The sequence below is a fragment of the Coregonus clupeaformis genome, chromosome 2, assembly GCF_020615455.1.
Source record: "Coregonus clupeaformis isolate EN_2021a chromosome 2, ASM2061545v1, whole genome shotgun sequence".
NCBI classification, from domain to species: domain Eukaryota; kingdom Metazoa; phylum Chordata; class Actinopteri; order Salmoniformes; family Salmonidae; genus Coregonus; species Coregonus clupeaformis.
The window spans coordinates 17,279,705-17,298,183 of NC_059193.1; the positions used below are offsets into that span (position 1 = coordinate 17,279,705).

Below are 18,479 nucleotides of genomic sequence, written 5' to 3' on the forward strand. Positions count from 1 at the left end.
TGATACCATTCCATATATTCCATTCCAGCCATTACAATGAGCCCGTCCTCCTATAGCTCCTCCCACCAGCCACCACTGACACACACACACACACACACACTCTATAATTACTTCCAAATATGAGTGTGTGAGAGAGCAAGACTGAATAGCAAAGGTTTCTCTCTTTCTTTCCAATCTCGTTCTAACCAAACACTTCTCTCCAGCAAGCATTCCACCCAGTGATCAAAGAGGAGAGAGAACTCAAAGGTATTTGATTTGACACCATTTTACATCATTACTACTTTTTAACTACCGGGTGTGGTAACAGTCACAGTTAGTGTCAAGGCAGGAAGTAGATAAGGCTTCACCTCTGCTTCAAATTGAACAATTTAATCTGTTGATGCTGTGGCTAGATTCTGTAGCACCACACTGTATGTATGTAGCCTAGATTGTGTTAAATTACTTTTTTTATGTAACAATAGGCTGTAGGTTTGATCTAAAATATACAGGATATGTCTTCTGTGTCGCATTTGTACTTGCTTTCACTCTAACACACACAAAGTACTGATACACACAACAGAAACAGACAGACACACTCTGGTACAGCGATACAAAAGTGATGAGTATTTTGTAACTGGGACCTCTTCTCTTTCTGTTCAGTAGGGTAAGATGCTTAGTGCGTCCACTCTGACCCAGATGCCCCCCAGCGGAGAGGACAGTTCTGGTTCTGACAGGGGGTCAGAGGTCAGTGTTCCAGCTCCAGCCACAGAGACAGACCGCTACGGCTTCATCCTGGGGAATGGATCCACTGTCGGGTCAGTACTAAGCAGAGTCTCTGGCTTAGCAGCACTGAAAACCAGTTTCTGTTCTCTCTCTCACTCTTCACTGCAGGGGTTTACATTCTCTCTCTCTCTCTCTCTCTCTCTCTCTCTCTCTCTCTCTCTCTCTCTCTCTCTCTCTCTCTCTCTCTCTCTCTCTCTCTCTCTCTCTCTCTCTCTCTCTCTCTCTCTCTCTCTCTCTCTCTCTTTTTGAAAGCCCCATGCAGTCTTTGTAATTTTATTTTTAAATCACCACTGTATGTCTTATACATCACTGTGTTTATTTAATGAAAATAACTCAAAAATCTATTTGTAATGATTTATTTCCCTTGACTTATAAAAAGTAACATTAACATAACAAAGACTGTTGTGTAGGAATGAGGTTTGTGCAGTAAATGTAAATACATTTAAATAATTTGCTTTTTTATTTTAATGGGCTGATGGTACCTGCATCTGATGGTCATGGTGCTTTCAAGACAACTGGGAACTCTGAAAAAAACGAGGTCAAATCACAACGTTAGTGATCTTCAGGTCGGAAAGTCGGTACTCTAGAAAGATCCCAGAGTTTCCGACTTGGAATTCCGAATTGGATGACTGTTCAAAACTATTTTTATCAGTCAGATCTAGTTCCCCCCCCCGAGTTACCAGTTGTCTTGAAAGCACTGAAGTTGGAAGTCTGAGATTTCAGAGTTCCCAGATGTTTTAAACACGGCATTAGTCTCAGCGGAGGGAGGGATGGAGAGAGCAGTCGATGGTCCGCCTCTCACAGTCCCTGCTTTCTCCTTCCTTTCCTCTGGTGAGACTGACCAGAGAGAGGGAACACAGTCTTCCAACTGATGGCGAAACTCGAGTCGCACTGCCTCATGCAAAAATTAATGTTGTTCCTATGACCAGAGAAAGTGAAATATTCCTCAATATTAAAATAGACACGATGAGCTGCTAACAATAATAATAATAATAATAGGGCTACACTTGGCTACACATTAATTGCAGCTGCAGGTCAAGTGGAAGGAGGGAGAAGCGCATTTTATGTTTTGTAATAGTGTTGAATAAAACAGTGTTGACAATGCTGAATAAAAACTTAGACATGAACTCACTCATAAAACAGCAGCTCTTTGCTGTATTTTGACAGTCTCTCTCTGGTCATGGTTTTAAAAGTTATGAAATCTCACATAGGCTAATATCAAACTTTGCTGTGGCCGGGGCCGTGGAAACTGTAGCAACTGTGACTGGCCAGCGCAGTAGGCGCAATTGTGATTTGAGCTATCCGATTGGCCAGTGCAGTAGGCGCACTCGATTTTGGCACATATCTCCCGGTCCGCAGGTTAGGCAGAATTTGTATTTTCAGACAAATTAAATGGTTCAAAATGGGAACACTTTGCCTACTCTGTGCGCAGGGCTTCTGAATCAAGTGTACCTACCGCCAACAGTGCAACCCGAATAATAAAAAATGGCTTTTCTACAGAAATGTTTGGTGTAGAACTAGGCATCGACTAGGAATGCCTTGAAGATCGAACAGTCGATCACGATCGACCGGTTGGTGACCACTGATGTAGGCTTTAGGAAACAAATTTGAAGATATTTACATACACAGCCCTGCTTGGCTGATAGGATGGTCTAGAGCCCACCCCCTTACACAGATGAACAGTCTTTGGTCTATTATAATCAGATCACATTGTGACATCATGATGTGGGCCAAAAGTTCCATCCCACCTGAACAGGTTGAAATTTCAGGCATTTTTTTCAAAAAGCTCTTACACAAATAGCTCTTACACAATTTCAGAGTATTATTTTGACCTGTGTGGAAATATCATAAACATCAACAGGGAAATCACCTTTTTAACTTCACTGCCCCTTTAAGCGATTGATTAGTTATGATAAGAGAAACAAACTGAGCGATAATGCATTTCTGGTGAACAGAAGACACTAAAGACACATCCTATAACTTGCAACTTCATGCAAAATAATTGTTATACCACGAAAGATCACAGTTCAGTGTCACAGTATTTTTATTTTTTTATAGAGAGAAATGTAAGTCAGTCTTTATTTAGTTCATAGAATAAACCCAGGTAATAACCAAACACAAATATAACAGACATCCTCTTAACACTAACTGTAAGTCGCTCTGGATAAGAGCGTCTGCTAAATGACTAAAATGTAAATGTAAACAGTCATCCCCTACACTCTCTCACTCTGTGTCCTTGAACATCCTTACCTGTTGCTATGGAGACAGTCACACCGCCACCATGCGGTTTTCCTGTTTCCTGTGTATCTTTATGGTGTTTTCTTTCTCTGTGATGAGACATGAAGGTGCAGTTCACTCACCTCAGTACATTTTGGTGAATTGGCTGCCTTAGAGAGGACTTTGGTCCTCAGAAACAGGAAAGAGCCGAAGTGAGCAGTTAGTTACCTGCCCTAGAAAGATATTGACTTGGAAATGTTATTATGACAGTTATGTTTAAAGTGGTCACCTTATTTTGCTTATGATATGTTGGTGTCAGGAGTGAAGGCCCGCCCCCTGAGCTCATTAGACAGAGAGAGACTAAGTGGATCAACATCATCAGCCAATGGGATCGTGTCTTACTAAAGAAGTCCAGCAAGGTGGGTACTTGGCCTTTTTGATGTAACCTCTTCTGGGACACCAGACCCAGGTATTTACTCTGGCATGACCCTTACCCTCCACCGGTCTCTCAGGTCAAAGAGCAGTGTCAGAAAGGCATCCCAGCATCCCTCAGGGCTAAATGTTGGCCACTGCTGTGTGGCGCAACAAAAAGAATGCACCACAACAAGGACCTCTACGAGGTAAGATAAAGCAACCACCTCAACTTTACAGATTGTGCCTTTATGGTATTTTTACCGTAAATATACAAATATTGCAGAGTAAAACCTAGTTATCAGGTAAATCTCTCTCCCTCTGTCAGACTCTGGACTCCAGGCCTGCCCTACAGAGCTGTGTGGACGTTATCGAGAGAGACTTAGACCGCCAGTTCCCATTCCATGAGATGTTCCTCTCCAGAGATGGCCATGGGTAAAACAGCCTCATAACACTACATACAACTTATGGAACGATGATGACCTACGACACATCTTTCTCCATCTCTCATAAATATTGTCTGGTGTTATCCCGTCAGTGTCCTGGTTGATCTGAGTGTTGTGTTGTTTGTGTGAGCAGGCAGCGTGGTCTGTTCCGGGTGCTGAAGGCCTTTACTCAGCTGAAGCCTGAGGAGGGCTACTGCCAGGCCCAGGGACCTGTAGCAGCTGTACTGCTGATGAACATGCCTCCTGAGGTGCTGTTACAATCAGGGGCACAACTTTGGTTTTAAAAGGGGGGGACATACTTATTATTTTGTATTATTTTTATCCAGTCGGATAAACACTCCAAACAGCCTACCCGACCGCTCGGAGGCGTCCCATGGTCCTAAAGCACACCGTTGCCTCGAGTTGTATCACATTCCAATTATAAAACTGGGGGGGACAAAAATGCAGTGAAAGTTGCGCCCCTGGTTACAATCACCATCCATCCACCTGAACAACGTGAAAGGACTGGATAGGTGGCTAGCTTTCCCTCAATCACAGCCTTTAATAACCTTATGTTTTTAAATGCCTTTGCTTTCCCCTCCTATAGGAGGCATTCTGGTGCCTTGTACAGATTAGTGAACAGTACCTACCTGGCTACTACAGCCCCCTTCTGGTAAGATTATGTTACATTACTGCCCATGGTCATTTAGTGATCCAAAGAGTACTCACAGAGTGAAAACTGCATACATACATCAATATGTTTTTCATCAGTAAAGGGGTTTGGTTGTTGTAACATAGCTGAATAGCATTTCTCCAGACACTTGTCTCTCTAATGTTGTCTGTAGGAGGGGGTTCTCTTTGACGCGGCCATGCTGACCTGGGTGTTGAAGAAGATGTGTCCCGCAACTCACAAGCACCTGCAGAGACACGGGGTGGAGCCTCTGATGTTCGCCACTGATTGGCTGATGTGCCTGTTCACACGTCACCTGCCGTTCAACACCCTCCTCCGAGTCTGGGACCTGTTCTTCTGCTACGGTCTGTTAATGAAGGACGGAATGAATAAATGAATCTATCCATCTATCTAGTCATTCATCTATGTTATCCAGTCTATCTATACTTAAATTATGGTCATTCACCTACTCTTCTGTATCTATCTATCTATCTATCTATCTATCTATCTATCTATCTATCTATTGTGACGTCACGAGAGGCTACACAGCTTTCAGCGGGATTGCTCAAGTAGTGCAAGGAGACAAGGTTCAAACAAAACAAGGATTTTATTATAGGTCTTGGGAAATTAACGAAAATATAACAAAATTCTGTTCTCTTGTGGCTCTTTAAGGGTTAACAGTTCAGGGATGTCTCTTCCACATCCAAAATCATAATTCTCCCTCGCTCAAATAACTTTTCCCCAGTCTTACTGTCTTCCACGTTGCAGCGAGTGGCCAACCCAGCAAAACGTCCTTCCAAATGTCCCACACGTATTTCCACAGGTGCATATATCCAAAGGTGAGTATTTCCCAAAGGTGAGTATTTCCCAAAGGTAAGTATCTCCAAATCCTTATATTCCTCATGGAAGTGGACGTGCAGCACTCTTGTCCTCCAGAGAGCCCAGGTTGGAGACTGTGTTTCTTCCCTTCCCACACCTTCAGCTCATCAGCTCCTCATTTGTTTCAGCTGCGTGGGAAGATTGGCCATAGAGGGGTGGAGTTCCCGACCATACCAGCAGATGGAGCCATAGCTGTCTGGGTTTGCAGCCACCTCAGGGGGATGTAACGTCCCTCCAGGACACAGCCTCTCGTGACATCACACATCCCCCTCCTCGGGACCGACGTCCTCGTCGGGTAAAGGCAGCGAAGAAGGCATCACGCCGGGAGAGGGCGTCCGCATTGCCGTGGTGCTTGCCGACTGCTCTCTCTTCAACTCCTCCAACTCTAGGACCAGGGACTCAGCCTCCTGTTGTCTCTCCTTGAGTTTCTTACTGAACGCATCAGCCTTGGTTTTAGCAGAGTTTAGCTTCTGTTGAGCAGCTTTCAGTTCCTTCTCTCTCTCTGCCTCCGCATTCTTCATCTTGTTCTCCAACACCTTGTACTTCTCCTCTGCCTTCTTCTGGACCTCCTTACTACTGTGCAGGGTCTCCTCACACTCCTCGATGGTCCTGCGCAGCCTCTCCAGCTCCTCCGTTGCTTAGGGAAGGAGCTCTGTTGGAGTTTAGCCTGGAGGATATCTAACTCTTCTGTCTTCATGTCTAACTGTTGCTTTAACAAACGATACCTCTCAGCGGTCCCCTTCAGACCAGACAGTTCTTTGTCCAGATTCTGTAGCTCCGTCTCTGTGTCGGTCTGGGCACCTGCCATCCCTATCAGAGCCCGGGCGGGAGTGAGTAACTCGGAGGATTGCACCGGAGCCTTCCCAGGATGAGTCTTGCCTCTCCGTTTCCGAGGTACTCGGGTTATCCTCTCCTGAGACTCTCTCCAGAGTGGGTAAAAGGCTGGGCAGTCTCGTCCAATTAGGACAGGGACGGGGAGGGAATCAACCACCCCCGCCGTCGTGTGTATGGTTCCCCGTGTGCTGGTCATTGTAAGTTCAGTAATGGGGTATTCTCTGGTGTCCCCATGGACACAGGAAACTGGGAGGACTTTCCCCGGGGTCAGACACGTTGGGCCCACCAAATCCTTACGCACCAGGGTGGCCCGGCTACCAGAATCCAGTAAGGCCTCCACATCATGGTGATTCACAGTTACCGGGCAGGTGGGGGGTCGATCTGGGCCGCCATCTACGACTCCCAAGAGCGAGGCAACACGGTGTGTGGGTGCTGAGCTGGAGGACTCCGCAGTGGGCATAGGTTCATCGGCTGGTTTCCCACACTGCCAGGAGATATGTCCCATCTCCCCACACCGGTAACACTGTCGAGTTTCCCCCTCCTGGTGTACTCTTCTTGGACCCGCCTGGTTTCTGGCTCCCCCTGGAGCCGGGATAAGTCCTGACGTGGCTGGGTTCGAGACCTTGGGGTCCTTTGGACGGGTTCTTCCCATTTGTGGTGGGGCCGCACTCCTGGGGGTCTTTTCGGGAAGCATTCAGCATCTCCGCTGTGGCCTGGTACTTTTCCACAGCTTCCACGGTCAGATCAGCCGTGGTCAAGGCCTGTTGACTGATGAACCGTTTTGCCTCATAAGGCAGGGCGCGTAGGGTAACGATCCACCACAACGGCCTCCACCACCGCCGCTGCTGTATTCCTCTGCGGATCCAGCCATTTCCTTGCGATTCGGACAAGTTCATGCATCTGCGCCCGAGGAGGTTGGTCTGGTTGGAAGGTCCAGCCGTGAAAGCGCTGGGCCATACCAAACTTTGTGAGTCCATATCTGCTGAGGATCTCAGACTTCAGGGCATCATAGTCAGTAACCTGGTCAGGGGCCCAGGTCCCGGACAGCATTCAGCGATTCCCCGGTTAGAAAGGGGGCTAACAGACCAACCCACTGTTGCTTGGGCCAGGCTTCCCTAGTGGCCGTGGCCTCAAATGCATGCAGGTATGCCTCAATGTCATCGGTAGCTCCCATCTTAGATATAAAGTCACTTGCCTTTATTGGGCGGGGTATTTTGGACAACCCTCTGTCTCTGCAACTGCAATTCCTCTGCCTTCAGAAGGTTGGCTTTCTTTTGCTCCTCCAAGAGAGCCACGTTTGCTTGCATCTGGGCTTGCTGGCCAGCAACAAGGGCTTTCAATATGTCCTCCATTTCAGTCGGCGGGGAGCCTACGGCCAACTTGGAAAACTGGGTGATCAAACCTTCGGTATCCTCCTCTGACATGCACTATTAACGCTTGAGCGTGCCTGTATTCTCCACCATCTGTGACGTCACGAGAGGCTACACAGCTTTCAGCGGGATTGCTCAAGTAGTGCAAGGAGACAAGGTTCAAACAAAACAAGGATTTTATTATAGGTCTTGGGAAATTAACGAAAATATAACAAAATTCTGTTCTCTTGTGGCTCTTTAAGGGTTAACAGTTCAGGGATGTCTCTTCCACATCCAAAATCATAATTCTCCCTCGCTCAAATAACTTTTCCCCAGTCTTACTGTCTTCCACGTTGCAGCGAGTGGCCAACCCAGCAAAACGTCCTTCCAAATGTCCCACACGTATTTCCACAGGTGCATATATCCAAAGGTGAGTATTTCCCAAAGGTGAGTATTTCCCAAAGGTAAGTATCTCCAAATCCTTATATTCCTCATGGAAGTGGACGTGCAGCACTCTTGTCCTCCAGAGAGCCCAGGTTGGAGACTGTGTTTCTTCCCTTCCCACACCTTCAGCTCATCAGCTCCTCATTTGTTTCAGCTGCGTGGGAAGATTGGCCATAGAGGGGTGGAGTTCCCGACCATACCAGCAGATGGAGCCATAGCTGTCTGGGTTTGCAGCCACCTCAGGGGGATGTAACGTCCCTCCAGGACACAGCCTCTCGTGACATCACATATCTATCTATCTATCTATCATATATATATTATAAATATCTATCTATCTATCTATCTATCTATCTTTTAGTGTATCTTTCTAACAGAGGATTTGGTTAATCTGACCTCTTACTCCCCACATATCCTGTGTGTTGTTCTCACCCTCTCCATCAGGAGTGCGTGTGTTGTTCCAGGTGGCGGTGGTGTTGGTGCGCCGAGCTCTGGGCCGAGTGGAGCAGAGGGAGGAGTGCGAGGGCCAGATGGAGACTCTGGAGAGGCTGAGAGGTGTGAGGGAGCAGGTGCAGCAGGAGGACGACACCTTCATCGCAGAGGTCAGACACCTGGCCTCATGTACACCAGTTACACTTGAACTATCTTACCATGCATGTACAATACACACCTGTGTTTCCCCACTTTTACCAACTCTCCATCTCCCTTTCACCCCCACCCAGGTGTGTTCTGTCCCCCTGTCAGGTAAGGATCTGGAGAGGCAGACGGAGAAAGAGCTGGAGAAGTGGATGAAGGAACGGCCCGCCTCCACCTTTGACCCCCGTGGTCGTTGCCACGGATATCGGATGGCATGGGCGAGGGCTCGAGAGAGGGAGGAGGAGAGGAACAGGAAGGAGAGGGAGAAAGAGAACATGTCCCTCCCTCCGATTCGCTTGCCCTTCCTCCTCTCTCTCTCTCCCTCACTCCTCCGCAAGAGGTGGGAGAGAGGGAGCAAGACAGACACAGGGGAGTGGGAGGGGGGAGGCAGAGAGGGGAGGAAGGTTTCAGAGGAGGTGTGGGAGGAGAGAAGCGAGGGAGGGAATCTGAGGAGAGGAAGTGAGATGGATGGTAGTCCAGTGAGGGCTCAGGGTGTTCCGCTTTCAGCTACAGAGGACAGGGAACCAGTGGAACCGAGAGAACCATTTGAACACAAAGAACCATCAGAACAGGACAGAACCCAAAAGACCCAGCTGACCCCAGATTCAGCCAGAGTAGCGTCCCAGCAGTGTGAGCTCACCTCTGACCCCATCGTTACCTCACAAGGCCAGGCGGAGGAGCAGGGCGGTCTCAGCCAGTCACAGGAAACTAACCACAGTAAAGACACCATGGAAACACAGGAAGTACTGAACAAACAGTCAACAGAGAGTGCACGTATCATCACAGAGCACATAGTGACAGAGACAAAGGGTAAGGCAGAGAAACGCAAGGAGACAGAGACTCATGCAGAAGCAAAGACAGAGGAGGAAACAGTGACAGAGATCCAGATTCACACAGAAGCCAAGACAGAGGAAGAAATGGAGGCCGAGGTACAGAAAGGACAACACACAGATAAAAGTGTAGCGACAGAGACAGATATGGGGTCAAAAACAGAGACTCAAACAGATGTTAATACAGACACTGAGACCGACATGCAACAAGAGGCAGATATAAAATTTGAGGCAGAAACAGACATGGGGTCACTGACAGAGACAGAAAGAGACAAAGAGACTAACACAGAGACGCATACTGACAAGGAGATAGAGGCACGTACAGAGACACAGTCATACAAAGGGAATGAAACGGAGACACACACAGACAAAAAATCTGAGGCAGAGAGAGAAGCAGAAGTAGAGGCACATAGAGAAACAGAGGTAGAGGCACATAGAGAAACAGAGGTAGAGGCACATACAGAAACAGAGGTAGAGGCACATACAGAAACAGAGGTAGAGGCACATACAGAAACAGAGGTAGAGGCACATACAGAAACAGAGGTAGAGGCACATACAGAAACAGAGGTAGAGGCACATACAGAAACAGAGGTAGAGGCACATACAGAAACAGATGTAGAGGCACATACAGAGGTAGAGGCACATACAGAAACAGAGGTAGAGGCACATACAGAAACAGAGGTAGAGGCACATACAGAAACAGAGGTAGAGGCACATACAGAAACAGAGGTAGAGGCACATACAGAAACAGAGGTAGAGGCACATACAGAAACAGAGGTAGAGGGAGAAAATGAGTCAGCGATGCACATAGAGGCAGACACAAGAGTAGAGGCAGACTTGGGGTCACAGATGGAGGCAGAAACACACACAGAGACAGAGAAAGAGTCAGAGATAGAGGTACCTGTATACACAGGGACAGAGACGCGCACAGAGGAAGCCACTGACACAAGCACAGGGATAGAGCAAGCCACTGACACAAACACGGAGATAGAGGAAGCCACTGACACAAGCACAGGGATAGAGGAAGCCACTGACACAAACACGGAGATAGAGGAAGCCACTGACACAAGCACAGGGATAGAGGCGGTCACAGCGTCTCCAAATGAAATTCAGACACACACAGAGACAGCGTCAAAGACAGAGGTACAGTACACAGAGCCCTCTAGGATAACACCAGCCAATCAGAGCCAGGTTTCTCCAGAGTTGACCTCTGCTGCTGAGCCTGAGGGGGAGACGGACTCGTCAGACCAAACAGGCCAAGACCAGAAGATTCCTGAAGAACCCCAGAGTCCAGTCACCATCCATCCAGAGGAGAATCAGGAGACCCCGAACATCAGAGAGAGTGAAGGAGAGAAAGAAGAGGAAGTATTGACATTTCCCTCTCAGGAAGCCTCAACTGACATCCTTCCACCATTACATCAGGGGGAATCACTGAAAGCTGACCTCCTTCTCATACCTGGCAACCCAAAGTCACAAAGTAAGAGTGAAAAGAGTGAGTCTCCCCCTCCTGCAGACTCAAAGGCTGGATCTGGCAACCTAGTATCCACACACTCGGATGACTCCTCCCAAAGGACTCCGCTCTGTGATGGATCCTCGGCAACCCCTTCTGGAGACTTCCGGCTCTGCAAGTCCGGAATCTCCCAGAAGCTCACTCGGAGGCTCTCTGAAGATCTCTTCACCGACCCCAACCAATCACAACCCACCATCACACACTCTAACCAATCAAATACAGGCCTCATTCAGTATGACCAACCACAACCTAACACCACAGCTCCCATTCAGGTTCCAAAACACCCAGAATCACCCCGACAAGTGACAGGGAGCATCCCAGGCACTGTCCCACCTCAGACTGGGCCCAAACCAGGCAGAGGACCGACCGACACCCCTAGACGATTTGGTCTCTTCCGCAGGCTCAAAGGGGAGCAGCCCAAACAGGACAGGGAGAAAGGTGAACCTAAAGTCCCTGTCCCCAAAATCCTGATCCAGGACTTTAGTGACGGGACAGGTGAGGGGCGCACGGTCAGGGGGGAAGAAGAGGAGGAGCTGAGCTCCAGAGAGAGGAGGAGGAGACGGAGGGAGCAGGAGAGGAGGGAGAAAGAGGAGGAGAAGTTACGGAAGAAGAGGCAGAAGGAGATGGAAAAAGAGGAGAAAGAGAGAAAGAGGGAGAGGAGGAAGCCTCAGACGAGAGGGAAGAGTTTTCAGGTGCAACACAACAATGTCCCCCTCCCCGGAAACAGCGGCTCACAGACATTTGGTTCCAAAAGAAACTCTACTCCGTCTATGGAGACATACTTTTAACAAGCATGGAAAGAAATCAACATCTAAAAATATTTTATAAACCACAAAAATGACCCATAAAACATCTAATTCAAGTGTAGACTTTTCTGTAATGTAAATAAAGCAATTATATTTTATAACTCAGGAAAATAGTGTTTGTTTTATTCTAGGGCTTGTGTACATTGATCATTGACATGCCAACATAAACAGGAAGTGCTTGTTGTCCAATTCCTCATAACTCCAGAGTCCTCAGTGTGATATCATCATCATCATGATCCAATAAAAATGCTGAATGTCCCGTCACTGTCTCTCAGTAGGAGAGGATCTTATCAGCATCTGTGTGCAGACTTTCTTCTCAATTCTGCAACGGTCATTATAACTAGAAAGGTCTGCATAAGGGTAACTCAGCATCCTGTGTGTTTAGTACAGCCTTCAGATTCAGATTAGTCCGTGTCCTCACAGGGATTCCATACGTGGTGCGAAATGGATTGACACACAGTCTCACAAACACACACTGCTCCATCTCCACCACCCCTGCTTGGGTGTCATCCTCGCTGTCGCTGGCCAGCACTTCCTGGCTCTTGATCGTTTGATTGGTCAGTTGAGAATCAGTGGGACAGACTGACCCCAAAAACAGGGAGCGGAACTGAGCGGGGATTGAGGGAGCGAGGGGGGAGTGGGAGAGAGATGGGTTGGTTTTACATTTTGATCCCAGCAGTTGTGTAACTCACAGTAAGCCCTTTGACAACAAAGCTCATCTTTTTATTGGGAGGTCTTTCAGTGTCCTCTGTCTCTTCCTCCTCTTCCCCGCACTGTGATAAGCTACAGGTGGCTGGTTTGTGATTGGGCGAGGGGGTCCGGGCTGCGGGTGCATCAGAGGGACCCGCTAATTCACTGGTCTTCATGGCGATGAGGTAGGAGTCGATGTCGTCGTTCATAAAGTCGTCAGGAGCTGGCGGCGAGCGAGCTCTGGGGAGAGAGGAGAGGATTCTGGATAAAGAGCAGGGTCCTGTACAAAGAGGCTCTGAATATTTGACAGTTAATGTTCAATTACCGTTTTGTGTTGTTGTTGTTATGGTTACGGAGATTGGAGTCATCAGAGAGAGTGGCGAGCACGAAGTTCACCTCCAGAACACTGTCTGTTACACGTAACACCACCGGACTGACAAAAACAGATACACACACAAATTAGTCATACAAAGGATACACAAAATATCCTAATAACTTCATATTTATATGTGTGAGTGGTGAATATGTATCCTTACCTGCCTGGCTCATCAAAATACACTGTCTCTTGTCTCATTATATTGGTGACGTGCCTCAAGAAATTATATACATACGTACGTTAAAGAACAATCACACTCTGAATTGACTATATTCACTATCCAGGCATGCATCTGGAGTACAACGTATAAATTATGTTCATTCTGTTTTACCCTACATATCAATTAATATTTAAACATGGTTTACACGTGTCATGTCCATAACATACATTTAAGCCTGTCCCAACAGCCATCCTCCAAGGACCCTGAGCCACTATGGTTTTTCCTTGTGACCATGTGCATGTGGCTATGTGTGTCAGGTCATAAGCACAAACAAGTGATAACACTAGTTCCATTGTTACTCCAATCTCCACACAGCCACAACGAGAAGTTTTATCTCCATCACATGTCATTGACATACCCAGACCAGCTGCAGGGAGCTAGAGGGAACCATCCATTTATCAGAAGCACAGCATTTGCACAAAATAAATGTCTCTGCTATGTTTTAACCCTTTAATTGGTTCTTAATCCATAAGCATTTAAGGCATATAGGCGTTTCATTCTACAACATACGCACTAGAAAATAATCCATATATTCCCCCCTTTGGGACTTTCTAAGTCCCAACCAATAAAACAAAAGTTAGCATAAAATGAGTGTAAGCATGTGCATAAACGTATTCTTAGCCTTGCCATCTGTGGTTACATTTTATAAGAATATATATTCAGACCAATAGTCTTCCTCATAGTCTGACCCATCACGATGAGGACGAGGAGCCCAGTCAGGTACTGGGTACAAGTCCGGAAAGTTTCCCTCTAAGCTAACCTCCAATTGTTGCTGTTGAGCTTTGTAACCATGACAGGCCCATCCACCCCCAGGGACAATACCATACAGACAGTCCATTGGTCCTACTTTAATATTGCAGGGCTTTCCATATTCATTAACATACTGTCCTGGAGCTCCCTGAACAGGGTGTATTTCTTTGGGTGAATTATTAACAATTGTTTGTACAGTCATTTGCTTCACTGTGGTTTGGATCAAGAGTGATTTTAACAAAGGCAGTACACAACAAAAGACCATTCCCATTACTACAAGTGCTATGCCTATCATGATTGCCATTTTTGTAAACATTGCTCCCCACTTTCCCAAAGTTAAGTCCATCCAATCCCAAGGGTGAGCGTCATGCCCAGCATTGTCCTTAACTTATTTTCGTAGTCCTTTGAGCTTAGTCATTGCTTCAGTGAATGAACCATCCGGAGCAGTATTATTGGGAATGAAGGTACAACATTCATCCCCAAACATAACACAAACTCCACCTTTTTCTGCCAACAGCCAGTTTAAAGCCTTCCTATTCTGCCATGTCATTCTACTTGTAGCCTGTACTTGCCCTCCCAGAGCTGTTAACGCAGAGTCTGTGTAATTAATAAACCTTTGTTGATTATAGTAACTATAATTGATCCATTCTAGGTTTTTGTTAGGCGATATCCAGACATATATTGATTCAAATCTGTCACGATCGCTGAAGGAGGAGGACCAAGGCGCAGCGTGGAATGCGAACATATTTATATTTATTAATGATTACACGAACAAAACAACAAAACGATAACGTGACGTCCTTGGTTACATACACAAACCAATACGGAACAAGAAACCACACCAAATGAATGCCAAACGGCTACCTAAGTATGGCTCCCAATCAGAGACAACGAGCTACAGCCGTCTCTGATTGGGAGCCACCCTGGCTAACATAGATATACAAAACCTAGAAATAAACACCCTGGCTCAACATACGAGAGTCCCCAGAGCCAGGGCGTGACAGTACCCCCCCCCAAAGGCGCGGACTCCGACCGCGCCAACCACACACAACAGGGGAGGGACCGGGTGGGCACTCCGCCTCGGCGGCGGATCCGGCTCCGGACATGACCCCCACTCCCTCTCTAACCCCCCAAAGCGCCCCTGGTCCGGTCTGGCCCTGCTGGCTGGAGCTGGACTGAACACTGGTGGAGCGGATTGCTCTAGCTCCGGAGTGGAGCAGCTGACCGGTGCCGGACCAGGCATCGGTGGAACAGGTACGGGCTGTGCCGAACTGACGACGCGCACCACTGGCTTGGTGCGGGGAGCAGGAATGGGACGAACCGGACTGACGACGCGCACCACTGGCTTGGTGCGGGGAGCAGGGACGGGCCGAACCGGGCTGACGACGCGCACCACTGGCTTGGTGCGGGGAGCAGGAGCGGGACGAACCGGGCTGACGACGCACCCCACTGGCTTGGTGCGGGGAGCAGGAACGGGCCGGGCTGATGACGCGCACCACTGGCTTGGTGCGGGGAGCAGGAACGGGCCGGACCGGGCTGACGACGCGCACCACTGGCTTGGTGCGGGGTGCAGGAACGGGCCGGACCGGGCTGGCGATGCGCACCACTGGCTTGGTGCGAGGGGCAGGAACAGGCCGGACCGGGCTGGCGACGCGCACCACAGGCTCGATGCGGGTAGCAGTAACAGGCCGGACCGGGCTGGCGACGTGCATCACAGGCTCGATGCGAGGAACAGGAACAGGCCGGACCGTACTGGGGACACACACCACTAGCCCTACGCGGGGATCAGGAACGGGTCGAACCGGACTGGTAACACACCCCAGTACCTCTCGCCGTGCCTCTACACTTTCCCTCCCCTTTGTGACCAGTGGCCCCCGTAACCTGGCGGCCTCCTCTGCTAACCCGCTGGACCGCTCTATCGCGGCCTCCTGCTGCCCCGTCGTCCATGGCGTGAGCCCCCCCCTAAAATATTTCTGGCCGTCTCTCCCCATGGACCAGGCCTACATGTCTCTCGTCAGACTCTCACCCCACTGCTCCAAAGTCCAAACTCTCTCCTCTTCACGCTGCTTGGTCCTGTTATGGTGGTTTCTTCTTGAGGATTGCTGAAGGAGGAGGACCAAGGCACAGCGTGGAATGCGAACATATTTATATTTATTAATGATTACACGAACAAAACAACAAAACGATAACGTGACGTCCTTGGTTACATACACAAACCAATACGGAACAAGAAACCACACCAAATGAATGCCAAACGGCTACCTAAGTATGGCTCCCAATCAGAGACAACGAGCTACAGCCGTCTCTGATTGGGAGCCACCCTGGCTAACATAGATATACAAAACCTAGAAATAAACACCCTGGCTCAACATACGAGAGTCCCCAGAGCCAGGGCGTGACAAAATCCTGCTTTAATTTAATCTCTTGCCTTATATTCATTTGGAATTCCTCTAGGCTGACCTATTGAATCCAAATATACATTGGGGTCATTTTCATACGCTCTTTTGACCCTTTTATCATTAGTCTGTGTGTCCTGATTTGTTGTTTTTACTAACTCACATTCTGATATAACTACTTCCTGAAGCATTTGTACTCTAGCACATATTCCCATCCATCCTCTAGGCAAAGTGGCTCTAATTCTTTGTTCTCCACATACCCAAAAGAAATATGCCACTGCCACCGATTGCTCCTCATAAGGAGAGATCAGTGGCAGTGATAGTGTTTGCTTCTCGCATTCCCCAGGGTCACCAGGCCCTCCATTAGTAATGTAGTGTATGGAGATTATGACTTTGCTAATGTTTTCAAGTGGAACCTGAGAGGATGTTTATTCAGTTTCAGAGGGAGTTGTTTTAGAGTGACGCCCCATAGAACAGAGGGAGTCTGTGTGTTGTAGACAGGGGATTGGACAGTAGAGGGAGCCACCCATATTTTGGGGAATATTATAAGTACTGGGTTTGAACAAAGAACATTAGAGCAGACATATTATTTTGGGACTCTGCTCTCCGGATGCTCTAGACATCTGTAAACTTATGCTGAAATCTTGTGATATGAATAAAACTTATGATCAAAGCTCAGTATAAGCGGACTCCTTTGTTACAGCATAATTAGCAACATTGACTCGACACTACAAATTTGGCGACGAGTGACGAGGCGGTCTGCGTCTCTGCAGTGTTTCATTCATGAGCAACAACGTGACTCTCGCTCAAGACGCCGGCTTATAAGGTGAGATTTCTCACGGTCTTGTGTGTGTTTCCTTCGTCAGCTTTTGGGTGTGTGCGCTCAGGAGATGTACCGTAAAGGACCGGTGTGTGCTGCTGTTGCTTTTATTGCTGTGGACTAGGGGTCTGGCCTAACCATTCTAAATTTCTTTGCACTGGTAAACAGCGCAAAAGGGGGGAGTGTCTATAGAGTGTCTATAGAGATATTTTGCTTGAATAAGAGTTCAAGAACAATCGATTGAGAGGAATAAGGCCTAGGCATATGTATGTAACTTAGAACCGCTGTGAATCAACGGTAAGCCCTTTTATAAAGGCGACCTCTAAGGTGGGCCAGAAATCCTGTAACACTTTAGGTGGAATAGGTGAGTCCTGGGGACTGGAGGCCGTGGTATATTGTGATTGCATGTTACTGCTCAGCTGGTGATTGACAAATCATTTGTTTGATGTGACCACTCATTTCAATTCCACAGGGACCTCGTGGTAGCACAAATTTAGCACTGATAAAGAAATTTTACGGCACGGCGGAGGGAGAAATGCTAAACATGGCCTGCTAATGATGCTTCATGCTACATGCTAATGCTAATGCTAAATGATAATTTATTCTTGCTACATGCCAATTTTGATGCGGGTTATGTTCGGTATTTTTTCCTTGTTGGTCCATTGGAATGGGACGAGCCACCAATATTGTGTTTAGATAGTTTGGGCTTGGTGCCTGATGTTTTGTGAGCTCTGTTAAGTGTTATTGTTTGTCTATAAGGGTAAAGGAGAGGAGCTATAGCGGGAATGCTAACGTTCTGTTGTCTGGAGTGAAGAGAGCTGAGAGAGAACTCCTTCCACTGTGAAATCGTAGTGATGAATGTACTGCGCATGCGTGTGATTTTACGACACTAGAGTGACGTAGGGGTAAATAGGTCACTCCTCTGCTACACTGTGCTGTGGGGAGGCGTAGACGAACGAAGGAACAAAAGACATAGACATTTAGAGTCTAATGGTGTATTCTGGTTGTTACATCGGCTGCTGTTTGACGATGAAACTGTTTTCTTGAGACCTATTGAATTGATAAATGAGAGAGAGATGTTGACGGATTAAAAATAAAAATAATAAAATAAAATAAAAATGTTATTGAGCTATCTATAATTATTCCTGAGTTAATTCTTAGCGCGAATGTGACTGGAGGAATATTGAATGGTTGAAATAACTCAGTGACTGCATAAACTGCTAGATTCTTGTCTCTTTCTTTGTTCTTTTGTCATATGAGAGACGATAAGAGGAACGAGGAGAGAGAGAGAGAGAGCGGAAGTGCTGACGTGTACATCATGTGACAGGGTGTGACGCGACAGAGTCTGCTGCACCGGATCTCGTCAAATATCAGGCTAGTACTGTCATGTTTACAAAAGCCTTCCCCTACAGGATATTTGATGTTATGACAATTTGACAAGGACTTGGCAAAAGACT

At 47.5% G+C, this 18,479-nt stretch overlaps 2 protein-coding genes across 2 annotated transcripts; one reads left to right on the top strand and one right to left on the bottom strand.

Annotated features, from left to right (window-relative positions):
* The first annotated feature begins 126 nt into the window (after positions 1-126).
* On the top strand, positions 127-11,752 carry LOC121535726 (zinc finger CCCH domain-containing protein 13). Its single transcript, XM_041842986.2, has 11 exons — positions 127-246; positions 643-794; positions 3,299-3,398; positions 3,492-3,599; positions 3,719-3,825; positions 3,970-4,084; positions 4,423-4,488; positions 4,661-4,850; positions 8,433-8,590; positions 8,711-9,877; positions 10,088-11,752. Exons 2-11 carry the CDS (start codon positions 649-651, stop codon positions 11,750-11,752), a joined length of 3,822 nt encoding a protein of 1,273 aa, XP_041698920.2. The 5' UTR covers positions 127-246; positions 643-648.
* Positions 11,753-12,110: 358 nt separating this feature from the next.
* LOC121535735 (cell cycle checkpoint control protein RAD9A-like) lies at positions 12,111-13,034 on the bottom strand. Its single transcript, XM_041842997.2, has 4 exons — positions 12,997-13,034; positions 12,786-12,893; positions 12,463-12,700; positions 12,111-12,377 (listed from the first exon to the last, which is right to left on the bottom strand). The coding sequence occupies exons 1-4, from the start codon at positions 13,032-13,034 to the stop codon at positions 12,111-12,113; spliced, it is 651 nt and encodes a 216-aa protein (XP_041698931.2).
* Positions 13,035-18,479: the final 5,445 nt, after the last annotated feature.